This window comes from Mesoplodon bidens (assembly GCF_964165515.1).
Source record: "Mesoplodon bidens genome assembly, chromosome: 3".
In the NCBI taxonomy this organism is placed as follows: domain Eukaryota; kingdom Metazoa; phylum Chordata; class Mammalia; order Artiodactyla; family Ziphiidae; genus Mesoplodon; species Mesoplodon bidens.
The window spans coordinates 54,021,686-54,033,725 of record NC_138178.1 but is presented as its reverse complement, the minus strand read 5'-3'; the positions used below and the strand labels follow the sequence as shown (position 1 = coordinate 54,033,725).

At 37.2% G+C, this 12,040-nt stretch overlaps 1 protein-coding gene across 5 annotated transcripts in view; it reads left to right on the top strand.

Moving 5' to 3' along the window:
• Positions 1-12,040, top strand: part of CSNK1G1 (casein kinase 1 gamma 1) — a 153,682-nt gene that overhangs the window by 41,966 nt on the left and 99,676 nt on the right. For all 5 annotated transcript variants that reach the window (XR_014015435.1, XM_081229539.1, XM_081229538.1 and 2 more), the window contains exon 2: positions 348-747. Coding sequence is in view for 4 of the 5 variants with exons in the window: in XM_081229539.1 (XP_081085665.1) it covers positions 567-747 (181 nt within the window). In the remaining variant the exon portion in view is untranslated. The remainder of the gene's footprint in view (positions 1-347; positions 748-12,040) is intronic.

Below are 12,040 nucleotides of genomic sequence, written 5' to 3'. Positions count from 1 at the left end.
TTATTTAACTTGGCTGAACCCCACCATATCTTTGTTAGCCAGTGATGAAAAAGCCAACAAATAGCTTTCTTTTGAGTCATATGTACAACACTAGAAGAAAGCATTTTATGTTAAAGGGTTCTGTGTTCCGTTAGCTGCCCTGGTCTGTAGCCTACTGAGCCTATGTTACCAGATGAATTACTAGTCCAGATGGCTAAACTGTTGGAGGATGTAAAACCAAAAGCCATTTCAGGAAGCTGTCCACTTTGCTCAGTTTTGGATAGAGTCCATTCTAATTAGTGGTAACTCTCTTAATTTGTTTTAAAATATAATTTTTAACTGTATGCTTTCTTGATTTTTTTACCTAGGTTACACAATATCCTCCTATGCTTGAGACCTACAGACTACGTGTCCTACCAGAACTAATCAATGGTTTTTCATCTCCTGGAGATAAATTAGAAACATAAACATGGTGCCAAAAGAACTCCTTACCTTACTCTAACTCCAGTTTATTCGGACGTACTTTTATATTGAAGAGAGGTATACAAATTAAGGATACCTGTGCAGAGACTCTGTCGTGTAGGATCATGGACCATCCTAGTAGGGAAAAGGATGAAAGACAGCGGACAACTAAACCCATGGCACAAAGGAGTGGACACTGTTCCCGACCATCCGGCTCCTCAACATCCTCTGGGGTTCTTATGGTGGGACCCAACTTCAGGGTTGGGAAGAAGATAGGGTGTGGGAACTTCGGAGAGCTCAGATTAGGTAAGAACTTGGTTATATTATTGGTTTAGACTAACAGGAACAACAGCAGCTATAATAAGCTTTGGTGCATTTCAAGACCAGCAGTTTATAATCTTATGAGAAGTTCTTGTAATGAGGACCTATTGTTAAAAGAACTGAAGAATTTGTGAAGGAGACTATAGTCATTATCAGGTGTAATTGTTATCCAAGGTTCATCCCTCTTTGTGTGTGATAGGATTTTAGATTTTCCACCAGTTCTGAGATTTTGTGATGTAGGGAGATCTGCATACAGATACCAGTAAAACGAAGATTCTGATTTGGTTGGTTGGAGAGTAGAGCCCTGTATACTGTCTTTTTAACAAACTCCCAGTTGATTAAGATGCTGTTGGTCCTTGAACCACACTTTGAGAAGGGATTAAGGCCTTGCTTTAATTCAGAATCTACCCTTAGTAAGGGAAGAGTCAGTACGTACTCAGTAATACCCATACTTAGTCTGCAAGGAGATACATCAGTATTTAGAGAGGTTTTCCAACTGATACCATGTTTTCATTCCTTCACGAAAATCCCAACATCAGGATTGAGCTAGAATTCCAGGGAGAAACTTTGCAATTTTTATTTCCCAACCAAGGAAAGGATTTTTTTTATTTCAGGTATTAGTTTATGAGTGAGATGATGAATAATGATAACATCAACCAGTTTGAAGACGTGAAATTGGGAAGAAGGTACATTGGGTATTTAGAAACTTTTTATGGCCCTCCCTAGGTGAATGGGGAAGAGAAAATGAAGGATCTTGTGAATATGTGAAGTTGGTCATCAACTTGCACATTGTGACAAGGTCCTTTTTTAAGCTAAAGTGTTTTCTTATTTTTCATAGCTGTTGAGACTGTATAGTATTATGAAGACCCACTGTAAGAGGCTTTGCCCTTTGAGGAAATGGGAGCATGGGAGCATAAGATGATTATTTTTGATTGCCTCTGCTACTTCTGATGATTTTTCCAAAGGAGATCGACAAAATCTTACCTCTCATCCCCCCATAGAGAGATTCAGGGAAACATCACTGTACTAGCCAGAGATCACTGGGTGCAGAATTGAATCTAGGGATGCTGAGAATGAATTTATTTTTACCACTAGAAGGCTGGGAGCCTGGAATTTTAAGACCTGACTAGGATAATGAAAGGCTTTTATATTTAGTGATGTGTTCATGTTCAGGTTAGCAAAGCCAGCAGATGCTACTGAAAGTAGGAGTAAGATGTGTAATTTCACACTGCTTGAGTTCCTACCAACTACTGAGTTGCTTTAGTAGCTAGTTTTGTGACTATACATTTATATAATGGATTGACTTTGCTCTAACATCACAGTAGTACTTGAATTAAATAGATTATGACATAAACATCCACAAAATTACTGAGAGGCAGTTTATAATGCATATGAATTCATGCTTTCTCAAAACATAAAATTGTTTAATTTCTATAAAGATGAAGAAAAATCCTGGTCAATGAAAACTGCAAATGTATTTTATTTAATTACTTAAGTCTAGATTTGTATTATATGATCTTTACGTTTACACAGGAATGGAAAAATCTATTCAGGTAGAAGGATAGCTCATGTATATTTTCAGAGTGGTAAAGTGTTGTGTTTTATTTCCTCTAACGAATCTAGGGTGATTATAATGGGTCCCATTTTGACTTGCATTGTAGTCAGTAGAAAGAACTTTTCTCTCTTTTCAAGTGGTTTTATTCTTGTGTGCTGATGAGGTTTTCATTAGCCCTGGGACTGTTATTGTTAGGGCATTGTATCTAGGAGTACTTTTTATCAACAGAAACCAGAAAAGTAACTTTCAGAATCATTTGATGTCTCCTGACAATAGGGTGTGCTGTATACCCCATTCCATTGTCCTCTTGCTATGGTATTAGTAAGTAGAAGATTGTGCAGACAACAGAAGGTGAAAACTGGAAAATTCCAAATTCAAGGCAGGAGCAGATAGGCCTCCACCCAGGCTACCATTACAATGCTGTGCTTTCTTCTCCAAACTCATTTCTTTCCCTAGCTACCTGTCTCTTCTGTCCCTCAAATAGCCAAGTGCATTTGTGCCTCAGAGCTTTTACACCTACAATTCCTTTTGCTTGAAGAATTCTTTCTTCAAACTTTTGCTTCGCTGGTTGCTTCTCATCCCTTGGGCCTCCACTTTCATGTTACTGTCTCAGAGAAACCTTCTGTGACTTCTCTACCACCTCCATTTAAAATAGCACATTACTCCCCTAACCACATTCTGTCTCATCAAACTGCTTTGTTTTATTCATCGCATTGATCACTGTCTGACATTATTTTAGATATTTGTTTACCTGTTAATTGTCTCTCCTTACTCCAATATAAGCCCCTTGGAGGGCAGGGATTCTATCTGTATTATTTGCTGGTATTATTTGTGGGATGGATGGATAGATAGCCAGATGAGTAGGAAGGGGGGAGAAAAAAAATACATGGGCTCCTTTGGGTTCCTGGTATGTGGGGGTCGTGGTAGGTAGTGGCATTACTGCTTCGATAGACTCCTGAATTCCAGACAGAGAGCCAAAAAAAAAAAGGGATGATTAGTGTATTTTGGCTCTATGTAAATCTGTTTCCACCTCATCATCCATTTAACAAACACTTCTTGAATATTTACTGTCTTGCTAGACTTGGGAAGGATACAAAGAATAACAGGATGTCCTTAAGAATCTCACAGTATCAGGTGGTGGGGAGATAAATTAGGAGTATGGGGTTGACAGATACACACCACTATGTATAAAATAGATAACCAACAAGGACCTACTGTATAGCACAGGGAACTATAGTCAATATCTTGTAATAACCTATAAAGGAAAAGAATCTGAAAAATATATATGTGTATGTATAACTGAATCAGTTCGCTGTATACCTGAAACAAACACAATATTATAAATCAACTACAATTTAAAAAAAAAGAATCTCACAGTCTAATGACAGAAAAAGAAAAACAAATTACAACATAAAGTGATAAGTATTATAATAGACTGTATAAAAACTACACTGGCAGAGAAGGTTAATGAAGGTTTCACAGAGGAGCGTGGTTTGATTGAGAGGAGTACAGGACTTCACTGGTGAGCACAAGGAAGAAGGACTCTCCAACAGCAGGATGCACAAACAATATGTGTTGTAAAATTGTTTAGCATATTGTCAGAGCAGCAACTAGTTATACACGGCTGGGTTATGGGGTGTGAAGTGAAAGAAGAGTAATAGATGAGGCTATTAGATACGTTGGGAGCAGATTGTGAAGTGTTTGCTTGGTATTAAAGCATTTGGACTTTATTCTGTAGGCAGTGGAGTAGAATCATCAAGGGTTTTACAACAGAACAGTGACATTATCTGGTTTGTATTCTAGAAAGATAATTCCCAGTATAAGATTAGATCAGATAGTAAAGAGGTTGACATTGTGTGGATTTTTGTTCTAATTGTACTTGTCACATTGTGTCATGTTCCTCCATCTCTCTACCTCAAGATATGCTTGATGGTAGTAATTTGCTTTATTAATACTCTCATATTTATTCGTATTCTTAATTCCTTTTACTGTGTATGGCATATAATGGGTACCTAAGTAGTCCAGGTCAGAAGTGGCCAGGCCTGCCTTAGCTCTGAAAATGTCAGTGAGATGCAGAGGAAGGGATGAATTAGGGAGAAATTTCAGAAGTAGACTATAGGCAGGATTTGGTTACCAGTTATTTTGCCAGCTTGGGAAGACCAAGTGAATGAGGAAACCTTTAACAGAGCTAAGAAACATGGGACTAGAGTAGGCAATGGGGAAGGCAAGTAAGTTAGACTTTGAGAATATATTGACTTTGAGGATTGTGTAGCACATATGCAGAAATGTGACTCTGAGACTTAGAAAAATTAGACTAGAGATAGGGATTAAGAAATCATTACCATGTAGGTGTTAATGAGCATGCAATCATCGGTGATGATATGATGCTTGTAGAGCTTGTGTGAGTGAGGAGAGAAAGAGGGTGCATTTAAGGGATGCTGGAAGAGGAAGAGCCTCAAGAGTAGAGAAGTCGAAAAGTCAAGACAAGAGTTTCTAGAGGGGTGGGGTGTTAAGCACAGCCTGTGCCCTAAGGCTAAACAGGAGAAGCTGATTATTATAGCCTTTGGTCTTTTTTTTTTTTTTTTTTGCGGTACACGGGCCTCTCACTGTTGTGGCCTCTCCTGTTGCGGAGCACACGCTCCGGATGCGCAGCCTCAGCGGCCATGGCTCACGGGCCCAGCAGCTCCGCGGCATGTGGGATTTTCCTGGACCGGGGCATGAACCCGTGTCCCCTGCATTGGCAGGCGGACTCTCAACCACTGCGCCACCAGGGAAGCCCTAGCCTTTGGTCTTTTACTTCTGTTTATATATTTCTGAGATGATTCCTTTTTGTTCTTCATTTTTTTTTAATGAATACATGTATTTTGTAACCAGGGGAAAAATAGCAATAAACATATCCTTTAAAGGAATGCTTTTAAAAAGAAAACATGCTGTTGCCCAAAATGTTTAAAAAATTTTTCTTAAAAGTATCTCCAAAAATAATCACTAATTTTGTTTAATTAATTTAATTTTCCAGAAAAAATATGTATCAGGACATATTTTAGAAATCAATCAAACTGTGCTGTAAACTTGCTTTTATCACTTAATACAGCATGAACTTCTATTGTTTCAACTTAAATAGAGATCATTTTTAATGTCTATATTTAGAAATTTATTAGCTAGTCTTAATACACATATAAATTATTTCTGTTTTTTAATTAAAAATAATACTATCTGAACATCCTTGTAGATACTTGTAATAAATACATCCTTGTAGGGCTTCCCTGGTGGCGCAGTGGTTGTGAGTCCGCCTGCCGATGCAGGGGACACGGGTTCGTGCCCCGGTCCGGGAGGATCCCACGTGCCGCGGAGTGGTTGGGCCTGTGAGCCATGGCCGCTGAGCCTGCGCGTCCGGAGCCTGTGCTCCGCAACGGGAGAGGCCGCAACGGTGGGAGGCCCGCGTACCGCAAAAAAAAAAAAAAAAAAAAAATACATCCTTGTAGTCCAAACTTGGTTGATTATTTTCTTAGGATAAATCCTGGAAGTGTACTTTCTGTTAAGTACAAAGATACATGTATACACAAAGATACATACATATTTGTGATTTTGTTACACATTGTCAATTTGCCCTCCAGAAAGATGGTTTTCCTTTACTTTCTGTGTGAGCCTGTGTGTGTGTGTGTGTGTGTGTGTTTCTCCTTCAAAAACCTTGAACATTATCGAGAATCTTTTCATCTATGCTAGTCTGATAAGGGGAAAATGGTATCTTGTTAAATGTGTATGTGTTCATGGGTGAAGTTAAACATCTTTACACATTTATTTATATTTCTTCTTTTAAGAGTTGCTTGTTTGTGGCCTTTGCATATTTTTCAATGGAAAGATTATTTCTGTGGAGTCTTACCTATGTATATTGCCTCAATAGAAAGGGGAATTTTGAAGATTTGAGAAAGGAAGATTGATGAAGGATGATCGTGGATAAAAGGTAGGAGGAGGGCTTCCCTGGTGGCGCAGTGGTTGAGAGTCCGCCTGCCGATGCAGGGGACATGGGTTTGTGCCCCGGTCCGGGAAGATCCCACATGCCGCGGAGCGGCTGGGCCCGTGAGCCATGGCCGCTGAGCCTGCACGTCCGGAGCCTGTGCTCCGCAACAGGAGAGGCCACAGCAGTGAGAGGCCCGCGTACCGCAAAAAAAAAAAAAAGGTAGGAGGACACAATGGAGTGGAAACAGATCTGCAGGTTGTTTTTTATTAATTGTGAAGCATGGGGAATATTTTGAGGCCTTTTTTTTTTTTTTTTTTTTTAAGTTTTGAGTCTCCTGTTGAATCAGGCCTGGAAAGAATCATGTAAACATTAAGATAAAAATGATTCTATTCCTCCAGAATTTAGAAAATATGTATCCCTAGTCTACAAATAACAGCTTTTTTTCCTTCTTAGTTGCAAGAATAAGTAGATAGGTGATTTCATATCCTAATAGGTATGTGCCTATGTTTATGGGAGACCATTTAGACTAAACAGTCTTGCATATAAATTTTAATAATTTTTATACTGTCTTTGTGAAATAGTATCTTGTTAGAGAATGTTTTTACTTACACATAAGAAAATGGAGGCACAAAGAATTGACCTTTTTGTTCTATTCCATCTTTGGTATCTGGTGAGATATGTAAAAGTACATTAGAACAGAAGGATGTTTCTGACAAAGGTAAATTGTCTAAGGGTATCAGCTTGTCCTGTGACACATTCCTCCCTTGCTTCTAAAATAAGACACTTATTTCTATGACTAAAGTAGAGTGTACATGACAACTCTTCTGCATATTGTTCTTTCAATATCTGAATTACTTAAGTATCACTATGAACTTAAATTGGGACTTATAACTTCAGCTCTTACCAGCCAGTTCTGTTTCTGGAAGTTGTGATAATTAACAGTTTACAGTTGCATATTATATAAAGCAGTTGGTTTCATATTACATCCCACAAAGTCTTGGAGCCCTTGATTTCCTGCTTCAAGAGAATGGGAAAGGAAAAGTGAGCAGGCAGGACTCTCTCTTACCTTTATATTGAGTTTTCAGTAAGATTTTGTTTAAAAGATGTGGGTCTGTTGTGTTAACATTTTTTGAAAAGCATTCATCTGAAAGAATATAGGCTTAAGATAAAATAAGATTTAAAAGTGTTTCTTCTCTAGTTGAAAGTGAAAGCACTGTAAAATCAAATGTTTACTTTTTTATTAATAATTTCATAGGAAATCTTAGCATTTTGAACAAATGAAACTCAATCTATATCAGCCAAAAATCAAGCCAGTCAGCAAAACAAAAAAACTGATACCAAGTTGGCCCTCCGTATCCACAGGTTCTTCATCTCTGGGTTCAAGCAACCAGGGGTGGAAAATACTCTGGGGAAAAATAGTCCCATAAAGTTCCAAAAAGCAAAACTTAAATTTGCCCTATTACAGGTGACTCTTCACATAGGATTTACATTGTATTTACAATTATTTACCTAGCATTTTACACTGTACTAGGTGTTATAAGTAATCTAGAGATCTACAGACTTTGGTATCCATGGGGCTCCTGGAACCAGTCCTCCACAAAGATTAAGAGGCTACTGTATTGTGCTTTTATAACGTTGTTAAAGTTTCCCTATAAATTTGCAAATGTTGGGGGTCTGTGGATGGAACAAACTAAAAACAAGTTTTAGAAGTCGTGTCATTACTTTCTGCCTCAAGTGGTTAAAAGTAAGAGCCCTGAGTCAGATTTCCTCTCCAAGTTTCATTTTTCTTCCTCTGTAAGGGTAATAATAATATCTATCTTACAGATATGTTGTAGAGATAAAATTTAGATAATGCATATAATCACCTAAGACAGTGATTGACAGATAGTGAGCACTTGGTTTGTATACATAATACAAAACATTGTTTAAATTTTTGTTTTATTTTTTCCCAACTTGTATGAAGAAAAATTTCAAAATTGTACAAAAAACTAAAAAGGATAGGATGGTGAGGATCCATAATAACACCTAGATTTACCAGTTGTTAATATTTTGTTGCATGTACTTTACCTCTTTGGAGATATGTATGTGTGTACATTTGTTTATGTGTTGTAGTAAGTTGTAAGACTGATAAAACATATTTTTCTCCCCCTCAGAAGGGGATACTTAGGTTCCTGCTTCATAGATATGTAACGAATTATATCATTTGTTTTCTGCAGTATGTTGTGGAGGGATTCAATTTAAATTATGATCCCAGAAATAATGTATTTTAATTTTCTTGGAAAACTACAACTGAATATAAAGTTATTGTTCCTAATAGTATTGTAGTTTAAATTTCTTTTGGAATTGCATCCTGTTGGTTCTAACTCAAGCACAGTTTACTGAGGTTAAACAGCTTTAATAGATGTTGAGGAAGAATTCTTTTTGTCAGTAGCATAATCCACCAAAAAATGGTAGGAGCAAATAGCTTTAACCACATTCGCTGATGCCACAGACTGTGTCATGTTAATATGGTAACTTTAGAAGTATCACAGATATGATAACTTGCAGGATTATGCATTGACATCTTGGCTAGTTAATTAGGAGAACTTATTAGTAAAATTTTCAGGATTGCTAAACCAGCTTGGAATTTTTCAGCAGGAGTACAAAACTAGGACGATTAAGGATTTAATTATGAAGAGAGTTCAGAATCAGTATTTATGTGATGATCATGCATCCTAAGGAGAAAACTGTCTGAACTTATGGCCATACTTTTCCAGAAAATGGCAAAGCTCTTACCAAAGGACATGGAGCCCATCTTCCAAACTGTTGACATCTCTATTCTGCTTTTTTCCCACCTATTTTACTTGTTCTGTCTTCTTCCTTTTGTCGTTTCATTGGGCTTTTGGAAAGGAATAGAGTGAAATGCCTACATTTTCTCTGCCATGTTAAACCAGATGTCTCTATGTATCATATATTTTTATTCAGCAAGGCATTTATTTGACAGACTTTTGTGATAGTCTAGTAACACATTTAGAAATATGAGTTGGCTGAGAAGATAGTTGAGATTTGTAGTTGTTTTAACCACCTCACCAAAGAGAATTGGATCATTGTCATCACTGATGCTGAACAGTAGAGCTCTGTATTTTGATTCCGTTCAGTTCAACCGTGAACTGGATGGAGATCTTTGAAGGACATGGTAATGAAATCCACACATAATACAATGCTTGAGGTGGGGCAGCTAATATAGTGACTGGTTAACAGAATCAAGATTCAACATTAAATTTTTTGAAAAAGCAGTGAGTTGAACAAAAGACCTGACCATGATTCAAGAATCCTACTCTACAATTTCAAGTCTGACAACTAGATTGGCAACACTTATATGAAAAAGATGGCTGTGAGTTTACTATGAGACGGGAGTGGTATTTACCCCAAAAAGCTCATGGTAACTTAGACTGAGTTAATAGATAAGATCTTTCTTAAGTTTTGGACCTCTAAGGAACTTCGGCATTGTCTAGTCCAAACTTCATCATTTTAAAAATGAAAGAAATTAGAAATTAAACAACTTAGTCAAGGTAAAATAAACTAGCTTGCCACAGATTTGGAACTAGAGCCCAGGTCTGGGACATCCCAGACAGATATTTCTATTATATATCATGTAGTTTCCCTACTTATTGGTTAAGTGTGCAGTTGAAATACTACATGCTGGGGGAAGAAAAGGTTTAAAAGGACATAAGAAGTAATTTTTAATTCCAAAAGTGATAATCATTTACATTCAGTATAATTATACCTGTTACCAAGAAAAGAAATATAAAGTATAAAATGATAGCCAATAATCGTTTCTCTAAGTATCACTATCTAGTTTCTATGTTGAACCAACTTTAATCTTCAGGGATTGTCTGGGAGGTAAGGAGAGAAAACGTTGGCTAATTGATTAATAATTAATTTTTTATAATTTTTAATTTTGCAAAGTATAGATTTTAAATTTAGAGTAAAATCAAAGTGGAGGAGATTATAAACACTGTTCTTTATTCTACCCTTAGCTTTTTATTTGACTAAGGTACAGTGGGAAATGAGGGTAGAGATGTGAGCAGTCTGTTCTTGACCAGCTGTGGGCCACGATACAGATTTGGACTTTGTCTTGTAGGCAGTTAAAAAAAAAAAAAACACAAACAAAAAAAACCTTGGGGGCTTCCCTGGTGGCACAGTGGTTGAGAGTCCGCCTGCCGATGCAGGGGACGCGGGTTTGTGCCCTGGTCCGGGAGGATCCCACATGCCGCGGAGCGGCTGGGCCTGTGAGCCATGGCTGCTGAGCCTGTGCGTCTGGAGCCTGTGCTCCGTAAGGGGAGAGGCCACAACAGTGAGAGGCCTGTATACCGCAAAAAAAAAAAAAAAAAATTTGGAAGGAATTGCATGTCATGTTTTCCACCCCCGTACCCTGCCCCTCTGCAGAGATCATAAATTAATTAGAACTTCTGATCTCACTGCCCCTTCCCACAAAAGGTATCATTTTTTTGTATTGTTAAAAAACACAAAGCAGTCTTTTTTTATCTAGTGGTGCTGATATTAAAGGATAATAGGGGAGTTCTCCAGTTTGTCTGGATGATAGAAAGCTGAAACAGTAAATGCCTTGTGATTTAAGTAATTCTAAGTGTTTCTTTGATTAAAGGGCTCTTGTAGGTAGTTTAGGCTAATGTCTGTACTGTGAAACTAAAAGTTAAGATTTTTTTTTTGAGATTGTCATGTTCCTTTTTCTACTTTATGTTATAAACTACTTCAGAGATAGATTAATCTAAATAATAATTAGATTGTTTGGTTTTGAGCACCCAGTGTATAGAGAAGTTAATGGTAATTCCAATTCATGAAGCTTGTTTTGTTTTTGTTTGTTTGGGTTTTGTTTTTGTAGACAGAATTGTAACATTACAGAAAATTAGAGCAGCTCTTTGCTTAGTTGTGTGTAAATGCATATATATCTGTATATACATGCATATACATATATATGTACTTTGGTATAAACGAAGTTGGCTATGCTTTGAGATTTTGCCTTTTTTATTTACTAAATTCCTATATGTGACTTTTTTTTTTTTTTTTTTTTTTTTTTTTTTTTTTTTTTTTTTTTTTTTTCTTTTTGCGGTATGCGGGCCTCTCACTGTTGTGGCCTCTCCCGTTGCGGAGCACAGGCTCCGGATGCGCAGGCCCAGCGGCCATGGCTCACGGGCCCAGCCGCTCCGCGGCATATGGGATCCTCCCAGACCGGGGCACGAACCCGTATCCCCTGCATCGGCAGGCGGACTCTCAACCACTGCGCCACCAGGGAGGCCCCCTATATGTGACTTTTGTCATTATAAGTTCAATGGCTGTTCTGTTTCTTCAAGTGGATTACCACAACCGTTACCATATAATTGGCCTTCGTTTTCTTCTAGCTTTTATTATTATTATAAGTAAATAACACAATAAACATGTTCATGAAGATAGGTTATTATTAGAACTATAACACATTATCCTCTCTAGCTTGCTAGATAAATTAGTTTTATATAGGGCAGAAAATTTACCCATCAGTGATGAAAGTGTAATTATTTTTCTACAGTTTTATTATACTCTAAAATACTCATATTTCAGAATAGACAAGGCTAAATGTAACATTTTTTCACAAAAATTTATGTAGAATATAACTCAACATTAATGTAAATTAGAATTATAAATTACATTTGTTGAAATTTTTATCCGTGTTATAGTAAAACTGTACATGGTATCATTTTTCTTAATAAGCTCCAGCTCTCTGCATCAAA